Below are 16,841 nucleotides of genomic sequence, written 5' to 3' on the forward strand. Positions count from 1 at the left end.
TAGAAGTGACTGAGCAAGACAATAAGTTGTCCCAAAGGCATTAAATGCTGGTCAGCAATGCTTATAACATATCCATGAATGAAAGCAACAGTTTGTCAAAGAGCCAGCGAAACTGTATGAGAAGAACAGTTTATCATCCAACAGGATTAAATTGTTGGCATGATCTGATAGAGCTTAAAATGAGACTCTGCCAAATGACACTTCAAGCCAACACTTTCTAATTATCAATGAATAAGTAACTCAGGCACTAGCTTTTCTCAACAGAAAGAAAAAAATTGCATTTACATAGTGCCTCTTATGACCTTAGGATATCACAAGATATTTAACGACTTGTGAAGTATTCCATGCGCAATCACTGTTACAACATAGGAGAAAGAATGATATTTATGTGCACATTAAAGATTACTTGGAAAAATTCCCGCAATTTTTTTAGTTGGTGATTGAGAAAAATGCCTGTGATTTTTTTTTCTTCATTGCTTCTCAATGTAAGTTGATGACTTGGATTGAATACATTTATACTGTTGTGTAAATCCATACCAGTTAATAAATACAAAAATATTTAGATATGCAGGATTTTTATTCACTATTGTCTGACGAAAGAACTACTTTTCATGTGTACTGGTCAGCTTTGCAGTCACTTAACAAAACACCAAAAAGACCATATGCATGACATATTTTGCTTCAGAACGCAATCGTTCCAGGTCAATAATATCTTCATTGTGTAAATTGGGCATGAAGTCACTCTGTAACATGTCAGAGGTGGAAGACCGCTGAGCTTTGTGAGCAATGGTATAAAACTGCACCTAGTGTAAAGTCAAATTCAGAGCATTCCCACATTTCCATTGCACCACACAGTAATATGAGAAGAAAGCAGCAGACTTGTCTATTACACCCCAGTTAATACTGTTTCTTTTCCCAGAATGTGGACTTTTCTGGCAAGGCCAGTATGTATTCTTAATTCTTAATTCCTAGTTGTCCCTCAGAAGGCAGTACTGAGTAGCTTCATAAACAGCTGAGTCCCTGTGGTGAAGACTTTTCAATGTTATTGTTATTTAGAGATTCTAATATTTTGTCGTATGAAGGCAAGAATGATATATCTCCAGGACATGTGCATGTCTGATTTTGAGGAGAGTTTGGGAGTGATAAGGTTGTACCTGATGCCCTTATTCTTGAGATGTTGAAGGTTGCAGGATTGGTATGTGGTGACAAAGCAACCTTGGTGAGATGCTAGATCATGTTCTATACATAATACATACTCCAGCCATGTCATACAAACGGAAGAAGGAATGAACATCAATGCTCCTAACTGAAGTGCCATCACATGGACTGTTTTGTCCCAGATGGTGTCAAGCTTCTTGAGGGTTATAGCTGAAACCATCCAGGAACATGATGACTATTCCAAGCACTCTTGCCTTTGTCAATGGAGTCAGGTGATGAGTCATTTGCTGTGGAGTACCCAGCATCTAACCCATTCCAGTCACCATTGCATTTCAGTGGCTGAGTTTTGGTCAATAGTACCTCCAAGGGTAATCACAATATTACACTTCTGGTGTTGTGAAATTCAGTTAAGTCAAATGTCGAAGACATTCTGAAAGATTATAAAAATTGGTGAATGCCAGGTGGAATAATTTTATTATGGAAAAGTCTTCAGCAAAACAAGATAAATTGCACCTAGCAAATATTTTGATAGATTTGGACCATGATCCCTATCTGCCATGAAAGTGTATACTTCTTCTCAGATTCAAGATCATTCTCAGACAATAAAATTTGGCAAATGTTAAAATAAGTTGCCATGTATAAATATTAAAATTAGCTGTGAAAGGTTTTTAGGCAGAAGTATTCTTCCTCCAACCCCCAACAAAGTATCAAATAGTTTTGGAACCATTGGAATTTTTAGGGAGTTACTTGGGACGTTATGTTGAGGTTGTATAGGGCATTGGTGAGGCCTCTTCTGGAATACTGTGTCCAGTTCTGATCGCCCAGGTTTGGAAGGATATTTTCAAGCTGGAGAGGATTAAGAAAAGATTTATGAGGACTTGGCCAGGTATGGAAGGTTTGAGTTATAAGGAAAGGATGGATAGGCTGGGACATTTTTCACTCGAGCATAGGGGGTTGAGAGGTGAATTGATACAAGTTTATAAAATAATGAGAGCTATAGATAGAATGGATAGTAGTTGTCTTTTCCCTAAGATGGGGAATTTCTAGACTGGGTGCACAATTTTAAGGTGAGAGGAGAGAGATTTTAAAAAGACTCAAGGTGCAAATTTGTTTACACAGATGGTGGTTTGCATGTGGAATGAATTTCCTGATGAAGTAGTCAATGTGTAAACAATTACGATGTTTAAAGGACATTTGGATGGATATATGAATAGGAAAGGTTTGGAGGAACATGGGCCAGGAGTAAGCAGGTGGGGCTAGTTTAGTTTGGGATTATGTTCGGCATGGACTGGTTGGACCAAATGGTCTGTTTCCATGCTGTATGACTCCATGACTACTAATTTTGCCCTCATGTCTATCAGTTTTTTGGTTGAGAACCCAAAACTAATCACACTGCTTTGTTACCTTGTATCTTTTCCTGGTATAGATATTAAAGTTATTTCTTGCTCTTAAAAGTTGCATTTATCTTTGTCTTAGTGTGTTCTATGTTATAGTGTATGTGTATCGCAAATGTTTTTCAAACGGCTTGTCTCAATCTGCGAGTTAATTTGAAATTCATGATTGCTGCTCAATCAGTTCCAGTCATAAGAAATGTTCTGTTTTCTTATCATTGAGATCGAAACTCTTAATTTTAAAATTCTCGAATAAACCTTTCATTACCTTGCCCTCCTCCAGTGGAAATAACCCAGTATTCCAAGATATTCTTCGTAACTTTGGTTTTCCATTTCCAAGTGTTTGAGATCCATTTGACTTTAATCTTCTTGATCATGGAGCACCCAGGAATGTAATGACAAGCAATGGCATAACTAGAGTTATCTTTACTTCTTTGTTTCTGCTCATAAATAAATGCAACACTAAAGTAGAACAGCATCATTCTCTAAGATTTCCTCATTTGCAAAATTCATGGAGACAGTGGTGTAATGGTCATGTGTAATGGTGTAATGGGGCACCTGTAAATTCCCCTCCAGGCCACATACCATTGTGATTTGGGACTGTATTGCCAGCCCTTCAATTTAGCTGAGTAAAAATTCTGGGCAAGTCCTTTCCTAACAGCACTGTCAATAACTACAGCAGCTCAGGAAGGCAGCTCCCCATCACCTTCTCTGTGGCAGTTTGGGATAAGCTACAAATGCTAACCTGGCCAGTGATGTCCACATCCCATGAAAAAAAAAGGGTCTTAAGACCCATCTTGGGTCAACATTTCAGGTGCCTCTTTCAATGTTTAAACTATTAGTTGCAGAATGTTATCCACCATGTTAGAAACCTCGATGCCTGAGTTACAAAGGTTTTAGATCATAAACTTTCATGTGTAATGCAGGCTATTTCCAATGTTTGGCATTGGTAGGGTCTTTCATTTCATTAAGCAGCCCTATCCCATTGAGAGGAGTTTCAAAATATGGATAGAAACATAGAAACATAGGAGATAGGAGCAGGAGGAGGCCATTCAGCCCTTTGAGCCTGCTCCGACATTCTTCACAATCATGGCTAGTCATCCAACTCAATAGTCTAATCCTGCTTTCTCCCCATAACCTTTGATTCCATTCGCCCTAAGTGCTATATCTAGTCACCTCCTGAATACATTCAATGTTTTGGCATCAACTACTTCCTGTGGTAATGAATTCCATAGGCTCACCACTCTTTGGGTGAAGAAATGTCTCCTCATTGTCTACCTTGTCTACCTTGAATCCTCATACTGTGACCCCTGGTTCTGGACACACCCACCATCAGGAACATCCTCCCTGCATCTACCCTGTCCAGTCCTGCTAGAATTTTATAAGTCTCTATGAGATTCACCCTCATGTGTCTGAACTTTAATGAAAACAATCCTAACCTAGTCAATCTCTCCTCATATGTCAGACCTGCCAGCCCAGGAATCAGCCTGGCAAACTTTCGCTGCACTATCTCGAGACCAAGAGCATCCTTCCTCCAAAAAGCAGACCAAAATGGCACGCAATATTCCAAGTGTGACCTCACCAAGGCCCTGTGTAACTTCAAGAACACATCCTTGCTTCCGGTACTCAAAACCTCTTGCAATGAAGGCCAACATAGGTAGCTCTTATCCAAAAGAAAACCTCCCTGTTTGGGAAACTATTGAGCCTTTGACTAAAGAGAAAGTGTAATTCAGCACATTCAAACTTTTCAGTGAAAATATCAACCTTGCCTCATTGAGCCAGATCATTAAGAACCAGCCCATTCAGAAGAAAATTGTGCCACCCAGTTCTGGTTTGGTGTTGAAAATGTTGGCAATGTTGAAGACTCCTGAGTTTAGTTCAGCTAACAAATTTTAAACTAAATATGTTGCTTCAGACAAACTAAAAAGAGAAAAAAAATGGTATAGTTAACAATGCAGTTCCCTAAACAACTGTCTTTGAAGTATTTGTGTGCAACCACGCATGTACAAGTAAAGCTTTTATGATAATAAGCTGGCAGCTAACTGTTGGGAGTTCAAATCCCACGCAAGGAAAGCCATGAAATTGAATTCAATAAATCTGGTAAAATGTGGATCTCCATTCAAGGAAACAGAGAAGAGAACTTGTTACTGCTAACTTCTCTGCTTTATACATGACTCCAGTCCAAAGTATGTGTTAAACTATTCATGTCCTGAGGCTAGATACAGATGGGTAATGATTGTTAGTTGCGTCAAGTGCCACTCACATCCTAATGTCAAATAAATGTGTAAAGATTAAACAAATTTGCCCCAAATTTATTTTTGAAATATCTTGAACTTATCTCTTCCTTAATTTTGAGTAAACTGAGATGTATAATTGTGGGACAAATACCCCTTTACTTTCAATCTCTCACACTAACTTCATGCAGAGGTGAAGCTGGAGATGTGAAATTGGATTTTTGGTTGTCAGTCAATCTTTGTTGTGATTATTCAGATTTATTGTTGTGCATTGTTCATCCATTACATGCTTGCATTATTGAAAAAAAATGTTCAGATTTCTGAGGGAGGTTATTTTATTTCAGTTTACTCATTTGAAATAAGTGGGTGTACAATGATTTTAAAATTTTGCTGATTGGAAAATCCAGTTAGTGTTGCTGTACTGAAAAAGGGGAAATGGTTATCTGTCCTCTGTATTGATTCTTCCAATTCTATGATTACCAAAGAAGGTTTGTTAAACAGTTCAACCTAAAGTAAGCCATGGCAGCATCAGAGGGGCAGGAAAGCTGACGTTTCGGGTCAGGACCCTTCTTTTCTGGCCTACTATATTACTCCAGCTCCATACTGTGTAGTCCCTGACTCTAGAATCTGCAGTTCTTGCTATCTCTCAGCCTAAAGTAAAGTTCTACAGAATTGGATTTACGCAGTTTTTTTTAAAGTAACTCTGCATGTTTATTGGTATTATTTATAGGCAGAGAGAACAAAGTGTATCACTGTGAACATTGTGCAAAAAAAAACTCTTTTTAGATAATCTCTGTTTACTGTTTCAGTCTTGAGAGCATAGTTGTCACAGTGTGTTTTGGGAATGTATTTGTTTTCAGGCTGCCTTGAGTTAAAGGAGGAGACAATCGAGAATCTCTTAGCAGCTGCCTGCCTGCTCCAGCTCTCCCAAGTGGTGGAAGTGTGCTGCCATTTCCTAATGAAGCTGCTCCATCCATCAAACTGCCTGGGTATCCGTGCATTTGCTGATGCTCAGGGCTGTACTGAATTAATGAAGGTGGCTCACAGCTATACTATGGTAAGGTGACAAGAGATGTTTTATTTCAAATCACCTTCTTGCTTCACTTCTTCCTTATCCCTGCATGTATATTTTTCCACGTGAACAGACTTTCTCATGAATGCTGCTAGTGTTCAGGCTGATGTGCCCATTCATATCAGAAATATAGATCATGAAGATTGCTTCCCTGGTCTAAATTTTACCTTGATAAATTTTACACAATCGACTGATGGAGAATCCTATGGTGAGTCTACTGACTTCTTAACATTATATAGGGCTTTGAGAAGCACATAAGGTGGTGTAACTAACTTAATTGCTCAAAGGGCCAGCGCAGGTTTAATGGAATGAACGGCCCCCTCAACTGATCTACTACATTCTTTTCTGTTGAAGCAAAGCTCCGCATCATGAATGAAAATTTGTAATTTCATTCCACTTTACATTTGTTGGAGCTGTTGAAATAAATTCGCCATTTCAGCCCTCTATAAATTGTGAGGATTGATTGATGTTGATGTTGATGTTGATGTGGAAGTCTGTCTTCTTGAAATTATTTTTGAAAATGTTAATAGTTTGAATAGTTTTTGACAGCAGATCCGTAGTGCTCAACCAAAGGTTTGCTTTTTTGATTTGGTTTAGTTTAAACTTTCAAATGGGCTCCACTTCCTTAATGACTAGAATTAAATGAGTCTTCCCAATAGTTCCACAAGTTTATGAGCAAAGCTCTAAAAGAACGCAGGCAACAAAACCCTCGGATTTGATACTCTATATTTGCAGAGCTAGCCGATCATAGCCATAAGAAATAGGAATCAATGTGGGCCATTCAGCCCCTCGAGCGTCTCCACAATTTAATAAGACCATTGCTGATCTGCCATTCAAATTGGATCACAGCTAATCCAACGTTCATCACATCCACTTTCCTCCCCTTTCCCCTTCACCTTCAATTCCCTGACTGATCAAGAATGGATCTATCTCAGTATTAAATATACACAAGGACTCTGCCCCCACAGCTTTCTGTGACAAGGAGTTACAAAGACAAAAACCATCTGAGAGAAGAAATTCTCCACAGCTCTATCTTAAATTGGCACCCTTTTATTCTGAGACTATGCCTTCTGGACCTAGACTCTCCCATGAAGAGAAACATCCTCTCAGCATTTACCCTGTCAAGCCACTTAAGAATCCTATATGTTTCAATGAGATCACCTCTCATTCTTCTAAAGTTCATTGAGAAGAGTCCCAACCTGTTCAACCTTTTCCGGTAGGATAATCCCTCCATACCAAGGATCATTCTAGTGGACCTTCTCTGAACTGCCTCCAATGAAATTATATCTTTCCTTAAATAAAGGGACCAAAACTTGCTCACAGTATTCCAGATATGGTCTCACCAGCACCTTGCCCATTTGCAGTAAGACCTCCCTACTCTTAGATCTCCCTACTCTTATACTCCAACCCCGTTGAAATAAGGGCCAACATGCGCAGATGTGTGGCATTATCACCGCGGTCAATGGGTCAGACTTCGAACCAATCTAACAACTCAACACTGGGCATTCATGAGGCACAGAATCTGCAACAAAATCTCATGGCCTGGCATATCCTGCAATCAATCATTACCAGCAAGTCAGAGAATCAGCCCTCGTTCAATGGGGAGTGCAAGAGGGCATGCCAGGTGCAGCACCAGGCATGTCTAAAAGTGAGGTGCCAATTTGTTGAAGCTACCAAACAGGACTACTTGTATGCAAAACAGTATAAGCAACAAGTGTTAGACAGAGCTAAGCAATCCCACAATCAATGATTCAGATCTAAGCTCTGCAGTTCTAAATGATGGTGGACAATAAACAACTTAGTGGAGAAAGAGGCTCCATGAATTTCCCCACCTTCAATGATGGAAGAGCCCAGACATCATTACAAAAGTTAAGGCTGAAGCATTCGCAGCATCCTTCAGCCAAAAGTGCTGAGTGGATGATCCTCCAGTTGTCCCCAGCATCACAGATGCCAGTCTTCAGCCAATTTTACTGGATAATGTGAAGGCTACTGGCCCTGACAACATTCCAACAATAGTACTGAAGAATTGTGTTTCAGAACTTACTACTAGCCAAGCTCTTCCAGTACAGTTACAACATTGGCATCTACCTGACAATGTGGAAAATTGCCCAGGAATGCTTTGCACACAAGAAGCAGGACAAATCCAATGTGGCTACATATTTTATGTCTGTTCAGCACCAATGGCAAGGTAAGGAAAGTACAATGCTCACCCTGACTCCAGGTGCCCTCATATTCTTAAAGAGACAAGGTAGTGCCAGTTGGTGTGCTGGCAGCTTCATCTCAGGACACTCCAGAGGTGACCTGTCACTTCACCCACCCCTTTGCCAGTGACCCTGATGTCTCCAGCAGTTCGGGTCAAGGATGGCAAGCTTTGAACTGTACAGAAGACTGTCAGCAGACTGAAGCCCTCTGTTGTAATTGTACCAGTCTTCACAACTTCCTCTGGCAACTCATTCCATACATGCACCACCCTCTGAGTGAAAGTATTGCCTCTTTGGTCCCCAGTAAGTCTGTCTCCGCTCACCTTAAACCTATGCCCTCTAGTTTTGGTCTCCCCTACCTTGGCTATCACCCTATCCATACCCCTCATGAATTTATAAACCTCTGTAAGGTCACCCCTCAGTGTCTGACACTCCATAGAATATGCACTTTCGTAAATGTGTCATGTCTTGCAGTGTTCTGATGTCTGTTGTAATCTTATTGTCGCAATAGGGCTGGAGAATGTTACCCAAAGTGAAAAATTTGTGGCATCTTTAAGCAGCAAATGGATTTCTCGCAGTTAATTCACTGCACATAGATCCTTTTTCAGATTCAAATGTGGGTGACTGGCGGTATACTCATCTATCAGGAAATCCACAGCTATTAAAGTGGCAATTGCAGTCAATGCACTTCAGAAGAATCTCAGGCAAACTGAGGGTAATAATAAATAGTAAGTGAGGAGCCAGGACTGTTCAGTTGGTGGATCCACTCACATTCCTTTTGCAAGCGATGGTAGAATCTGTCACGTGCCTACAGGTGGGAAATGTCTACCCCATACCTGGGGTTCTTAAAGCCACACTACAATATTTAAGGGTGTGAGATGTGAACTGGGCAACTCACATGCCAATTTGCCATCTATAAGGAGGCAAATTGAAGGAACAGATCCACATTTCACAGGCCATTGCAGTGGAGGCATTGGCTGTGAGGATGCTCAGGCAATGTCAGGGTACAAGTGTAGTGAGGCTCATTGAATTCTGCAGAAGTGCATGAATAGCGAAGGTGTAATGTGGATATGGATCAGTGTCAGGGTATGGAACAACCTGATCATATTCAACAGGGAGTGGACTCTCTAATGAGAGTGATGTGTCTTTGATGCAAGGCAAACAGCCAGGAGGGCGAGGTATTGGAAGGGTTTTGCTTTGTTGGTCCAGGGCAAGGTTTGGCCATGCATTTTAGCTTTTGCAAAGGTAAGGATATCAGAACTACATTTGAAAGAAAAAGTCAACATTTCATTGCACGGATAATTAAATGGAAAAGCAAATCAACATTTGAAGAATGTGGCATACAGCAAGCTGAGGGCTTGGCTGACACCCAACCATGCAAATGAAATAATAACAGAAAAAGAAAAAGTCTTAACCCAGCTCAGTCATTCTGGAAGCAGGTAGCTAGATGGTCTCTCTAGACACTTAGGCTTCCACTCCTCAGGCAACATATCCCCTTTCTGGTGACTGAGATTATGAATGGGCAGCACACCACCATGATGTGGGAAACCATGTCTGGGGAATACTGCCAAGTAGCACCTTAGTAAAAGGACTTTTCACTCAACAACCCACCCTATGTTTCTCGGAGGATAGCATCACATCTGGAAAGGTGCTGAGCAGTGGGTCCTCCTAATGATTTTACTTTGCTGTGTTTGTTGAGAAGACAGCTCTTTGCCACTGATGTTACAGCAACTTGTATGAAACATGTATGATTGCAATTTTACTTTCAAGGCTGAGAATACCCATTCCCATGCACATCTCATGTAAGGCGAGCCAAGAAAATGCTCATGTATCTTTGGCACAAATCAACTTCCAGGATACCTTCCAGTCAAACATCCCTACCAAACCTACGACAGGAAACCCGTTTCCCTGTGTGTGAAGGTACGACAACTGCAATATGATGCTTACAGTCCTACAGATTGTGTGCATTGCCCAATGGAGAAAACGAATTATTGAGAGAATATACCTTACTCCATTGACTGTTGTTGTCCCCAGAGATTACAAGATGTCAATCAGAGCACAAGGTACTGTCAATCAGTCCTTCAGCTGTGCAGGTCAGAATTGGATAGTATGGAGAAAAATAAATTATTATTCAATGCTTTTGGACATTTTATGACACAACTCTAAGGTGACGTTCGGATTAAATGTGTATTAAAAGAAGGTGAATAGCATTATTTAATCAATAGGTTCATGATCACTGGAGCAATCTTTAGGATGCTCCACATTCCAGCTCTGAACTCTGACTCCTGCAGTTATCACAACTCAGTTGTCTCACTTCACAGTGGACTAGTAATTTTTTGGCATTATTGAAGTGCTGTTGCTCTTTTAACTGATCGTTTCCAAAGATTTATGGTCAGTGTGAACAATGAAGTGTTTGCTGGACAGGTAGGTGTGAAACCATTACGTTCCGAAAACTAGAAGAAGAGTTTCTTTCAATGGTGGAGTAACTTGCCTTAACAGTCATAAGGCCCTTGGACCAAGAGCACTTAGCTTGTCATCCTGTAATAGATTTACTCTGAGTCTTTCCTGGAAGCATTTGCTTCCAATATGGTGAGCTTGGAGAGATCTTCTTATTGAAAATTAAAAACCGAAAGAACTGCGGATGCTGTAAATCAGGAACAAAAACAAAGTTGCTGGAAAAGCTCAGCAGGTCTGGCAGCATCTGTGAAGGAAAAAACAGAGTTAACGTTTCAGGTCCGGTGAGTTCTGAGGAAGGGTCACCGGACCTGAAACGTTAACTCTGTTTTTTCCTTCACAGACGCTGCCAGACCTGCTGAGCTTTTCCAGCAACTTTGTTTTTGAGTCTTCTTATTGAAATGCAGACTTGCTGATGACAGAACATTTGAGAGATTGAAAAATTTGCTGGTGATCTCCTTGCCTTATGTATGAAATGTCTTTGTGAAGACCTGAAAGAGGAAAGACTTTGGTCACAAAATTTGGATATATGACTATCAGAAGTTGAAGAAACTGAGACACCCTTTTAAGTTAACCTTGTCTTCTGGTGTTTGTGGCTTCTTTATATCTTTCATGTTGGATGATGATAAGTATTATCTTTTAATATATTTGATAAGGAGATTGATATGGAGAGATTAATTTTATTCATGGTAATTTGACATTATTTACAATTGAAAACAATCCCATGTTTCCTAGTTGCTGTCATGGGCAGATAGAGATTTGTGTCATGTTCTTCTGAGAACCACAGTGTCATCTCTGATACAAAACAACCCGGTAGATTCTTGATATGATTCATATATTATTATAATATTCTCTGCCTGATTGATAAGACAAAGGACATTATGATAAAATAGTATCCACTGACGGTGCTCTCAAAGTTGTGAGTTTTGTGACAGGGAAGGATGTATGGGCTAATATCCAAAATTGTATTAAGCTTAAGAAACACTTGGCAACTGAGAATTTGGGATTAAGCTCTTACACGTTGGAATCTTGAGTGAACATCTCCCGAGGATAATAATTATTCATCTTTCTTCAAATACAAATAAGGGAATTGCACCAGCTATGTGATGCTTAAGTTTGCATTAGTCTTTATGATGAAAAATACCAGTAGCATACCAGAACTTCAAGAGAGTCATGGGCCAGAGGACAGTGTAGGTCCATCATTAAGGAGAAGGTGCTGGGGAAGCTGAAAGTTCTGAAGGTGAATAAATCACCCGGACCAGATGGACTACACCCCAAGGTACTAAAGGAGATAGCTAAGGAGATTGTAGAGGCATTGGTGGTGATCTTCCAGGAATAACTGAAGTCGGGGAGGGTCCCAGAGGACTGGAAAATGGCCAATGTAATACCCCAGTTTAAGAAGGGAGAGAGGCAGAAGACAGGAAATTATAAATCTGTTATCCTGACTTGAGTTGTGGATCTGATTGCGGAGTGGTTGGAAATACATGGTAAAATAGGGCTGAGTCAGCACATCTTGGTCAAGGGGAGGTCATACCTGACAAATCTGTTAGAATTCTTTGAGGAGGTATTGAACAAGTTACATAAAGGAGAGGCCATGGACATGTCCATTTGGATTTACAGAAGGCCTTTGAAAGAAGCTACACAGAATGCTGCTAAATTAGATAAGAACCCATGGTCTTAGGGGCAAGATGCTGGCATGGATAGAGAATTGGTTGACTGGCAGAAGACAGAGAGTGGTGTTAAATGGGTCTTGTTCAGGATTGCAGTAGGTAACTAGTGGAGCTCCGCAGGGGTCAGTGTTGGGACCGTGACTATTCACATTGTACATTAATGATCTGGAAGAAGGAACTGAGGTCATTGTTGCTAAGTTTGTAAATGACACAAAGAGAGGAGGGACAGGCCGTGTTGAGGAGGCAAGGAGGTGGGGAGGTTGTGCAGGGACTTGGACAGACTTGGAGACTGGGCAAAGATGTGGTAGATAGAATATAACATGGGAAAGTGTGAGGTTATGCACTTTGGTACGAAGAATAGAGGTGTAGATTATTTGCTAAATGGCAAAAAGCTTAAGAACCTGAAGGTGCTTTGGAGTCCTGGTTTGGGATTCTCTCAAGGTTAACATGGAGGTTCATTTGGCAGTTAAAAGACAAATACAATGTTAGCATTCAATTTGAGTGCCAGAATACAAAAGCAGGATGTACTGGTGAGGCTCTAAGGCTTGTCCACATTTGAAATATTGTGTGAGCAGTTTTGGGCCCCATATCGAAGGAAAGATGTGCTGGAGTTGGAGGGGGTCCAGAGGAGGTTTACAAGAAGGATCACAAGAATAAAGAGCTAGTCATATGAGGAGCAGTTGAGAACTCTGGGTCTGTACTCGATGGAGTTTAAAATGATGAGGGTGATCTGATTGAAACTTACATAATATTGAGAGGACCTGGATAGAGTGGATGTAGATAATATGTTTTTACTAGTAGGAGAGACTGAGACCTGAGGGCACAGCCTTAGAATGAAGGAGATCCTTTAGAACAGAGATAAGGAGGAATTTCTTCAGCCAGACGGTGGTTAATCTGTGGAACTCATTGCCACAGAAGGCTGCGGAGACCAAGTCATTGAGCGTATTTAAGACAAATAAATAGTTTCTAGATTAGCAAGGTAATCAAAAGTTTCAGGGAAATGGCAGGAGAATGGGGTTCAGAAAAATATCAACCATGATTTATTGGTGGAGTGGATTTGATGGCTCAAATAGCATAATTCTGCTCCTATATTTTATGGCCATTTGCAGTTTTGTATTGAATGTGGATGCTGCACTTACAAGGTGAATCCATAAGGGGGAATGGGTTTGGGTGGGATGCACTAAGGGTCGGTGTGGACTTGTTGGGCCAAAGGGTCTGTTTCCACACTGTAGGGATTCTATGATCTATGATATTGAATTTGACATCATCTTTCAAATGTAACAGTGCATCACCTTTAAAATTGTCAATGGCATAAAACCTGACTGGCTAAAGGTCAGTCAGGTCATGAATAGACACAATGGTGCAGTCTGGAATCATTGGTATTGTAACTGATGGTTTTGTTACCTTGTGAATCATAATAATAGTAAATCCAAACATTCCAGTACACCAATAATAGCTGCTCCAGTTGTTTCAACATTGTAATAAGTTTCAGGTGTCCATCCTGAGGAACAATACTCATATTTGAGACAGATAATTCCGTATGTTGCCAGACCTGTTGTAAGCAGTTAGCTTCTGTATGGACTGGACCATGTTCTCAGTTTCCTTAGAACATCTCATGTAAGATGCATAGAAGGAGGATACCTGTACTTGTACCAGTCTCAATTTTGAGATGTAGTGCATACCGTCCATTGTTTTGGGGTTATATCACTTTATTGGAGGCAACAGTTTCAGGTTTTCTGATGATGTCTGTGTGCTGTGTCAAATGAACCACTTGTAATGTTTGACTGGCATCTGTAAGCTGCAAATTTTTCTTGGACTTCATTGATATGGTTGTGTGTCATGAATTGAAATTTGGAAGCTGATTTGTCACTCTTTCTATGCTTTGCACACTGTTATGGAGCATTGTATTGCACTTTGGGTTCTCTGGGCAATTTGAATTTTTGCAATTTTAGACCGATGTCCTTTTGTAGAACATAAGTTGTTATGTCAAGAAATGCTGGATACTGGCAGGGTGAATGGGACAAGCCATTCTTCATACAAAGTTTGGATATTTTACTGACCCTATTGACAGCTGCAATAGATGTTATAGGGCCAAGCAGCTGAACATGTTACTAGCAGTTAATAATAGCTTTGAGCTTGCATTCATTACTTAAGAGTGGTATATCTTTTGGGTTTTTGCCTTGAATTGTTTTATTTTTCTGAAAGAATATGAAGGATATGAAGATAATGTTTACTTCTACAATGCTTTCTGCTAAGTTAGCTTCATTGAAATTACATTCCATACCTTTGTGTCAACATCTGCCCAGGAACTGGTCAATTATTTCACCTGGCTTTTGTTGGCGTCATATGAAGTCAAGCTTATCTATCCTGAAGTTGTTGCAAACTTTCAACTGATTTTCTAATGATTGGGAAATATTGTCAGGATTCAGGACATCTGTGGTCATCTGTTGAAAGATGAACTGAGGATTTTGAGTGGAGAGGGATCCTAGGGACCAGGGATGGAGAGAAGAGTGCCAGGTTCTGTTGAGAGTTGGTGCAGGACGAAGCAGCTGATTACAATTTGGGGCTGGTGCCCTGATTCATGCAGGCATCCCATGAATGAAGTGACCCCTTTCCTTGCCACATTTTCTCATGTAGACCATAAAAGGCAGCCGATGCAATCCAAAACATATTGTGGGATGGGTAGCATGTTATTCAGGCCAATGGGCTTGTTAACAAGCCTAATTGACTTTTAATTATTTATTTAAATATGGGCGTATGGGCTTTTATTTTTGGCACCGTCACTTAGTATATAATGGATTGACCTCGGACTGGGTGGGGGCATAGTGCACTAGCTACACATACAGGTCTGGCAGGGGCGAGGAAAATCTAGCCCCAAGTTAGTCATTAATCAAATGGTCAGGATCCAATACATACAGAAATTGCACGTAACAGTAGACATAACCAAACACTTCTATCAGGCTATGCTGAAGATATTTTCATGTTTTGGAAATGGTACTTCTGAATACCAATTATACATTCAAATATTCTTACGTGCAAACATGACAATGGATGGCATGTTCTGAAAGAAAAAGGCCATCAATTCTTTTCTCAAGGCATCTCAAATTCTATGACAGACAACAAAGTTTTCTTTTTTTGATGTCCAGTCACTGTTATCAGAATTCTGAACACTAATTTGCACTCAATAAGCTTTCATAAAAAGCAACCTGGCAGTGACTAGAGTATCTGTTTTAGGAATATTGGTGTGGTGGAAATATTGGTCAGGACTCTGGTGTGAAGCCCCATATTCTTCCTTAGAGCGATATTACAGAATTTTTTACATGTACTTGACCAAACAGTGACCCCACTGATAGCGCTACATTGACTTAGACATCTAGTGGAATGCCAGCCTAGATTTTGTGTTCAGCTCTCTGGAGTGGTGCTTCAGGATCCTGCAAAATATGGACCAATTTTCTGTATCTTGGGGCCCTTACCTCTAATCAATGCAGATGCAGATGGCAAAATGTATTACCACGTTCAATGTGCCAGTTTAGTCTTTAGGCAACTGAAGAACGGAATATTTGAGGAGCAAGTACTCAAACCTGAGACAAAGGTCATAGTGTGCCAGGCAGCAGTGCTCTCTGCTCTCAAATATGCTTCAGAGATTTGAATGCTCTACATCATGTCACCTTAAACCACTGGAGAAATACAGTCAATATTCCTTTTACAAGATGTTCCAAATCCTGTGGGAAGAAAGGTGATGTGTCAGCAGTGTCCTCTGATATGTTGATCACTCCAAAATCAACTCCACTGGGTGGAACATGTTGATCGATTACCTGAAACCAGAGTCACGAAGCAGCTATTCTACTCTAACCTATGTGTTGACAGAAGACTCCCAGAAGAACAGCTAAAATGCTTTGGGGATGTCCTCAAAGCATCACTAAAAAGTTCAAACTTTCTGACTAACCAAAACAGAGATGGTTCGGAATATGCTGAACATACAAAGAGGTTTTGTTAAGACAACATAGAGGCCAAATTGAGTTGGGAGAGTATGGACAAACTTCCAAATCTGCTTGGCCCTTTAAGCAGCACCTCCTTATATACAGCACAAAGCCATCTCAGAACACAATGAGCTGCGATCGAAGTCTTTCTCCATCCTGGGGATCGTTTAAGAAGAAGAAGGAATGCTACCAACTGAACCGTAGTGCCACTTCCACTGAACTGTAATCTTTTCTTGTGTGTAATGAGTGACACATGGATAATCAAGGCATCTCATAGCTACCTCAAGACCTTCATGAAGAGCAATGACTTGTAATTCATGAACATTTAGATGCTTTCTGATCATAGAAACTATGTGAAGGTCAGTGTCAGACAGCTAAGTTATGGAAGATCAAGCACAACTTCCCTCTTTATGGTGAACTTGCGTTGTGTTTTCCAAAGACCGGATGTGCTTCAAATCAAGACCTAACAGAATAGAACGTGTAAAGCCAAATTTTCAATGTTGCGCCTAAAGGTTTGGACTATTGGAACATTGTTCCCAGAATTTCCATTGATTCTGGAAGAATGAAATATGAAAATTCACTTCAATCTGAGGAAGAGACCGATACCAGTTATTAATTGTTTGCTTGTGTGGACACTAAGGAACTAAACTACTTGAAATAAGCCTTAAATTTTCTCCAGAT

General features: G+C 40.3%; 1 protein-coding gene across 1 annotated transcript in view; it reads left to right on the top strand.

The window, feature by feature from the left end:
• Positions 1–16,841, top strand: part of LOC109934869 (kelch-like protein 1) — a 353,701-nt gene that overhangs the window by 160,660 nt on the left and 176,200 nt on the right. Inside the window, exon 4 of the mRNA XM_048598407.1 lies at positions 5,644–5,840. Coding sequence (XP_048454364.1) covers positions 5,644–5,840 — 197 coding nt within the window. The remainder of the gene's footprint in view (positions 1–5,643; positions 5,841–16,841) is intronic.

The sequence above is a fragment of the Rhincodon typus genome, chromosome 6 (assembly GCF_021869965.1).
Source record: "Rhincodon typus isolate 14 chromosome 6, sRhiTyp1.1, whole genome shotgun sequence".
Classification (NCBI taxonomy): domain Eukaryota; kingdom Metazoa; phylum Chordata; class Chondrichthyes; order Orectolobiformes; family Rhincodontidae; genus Rhincodon; species Rhincodon typus.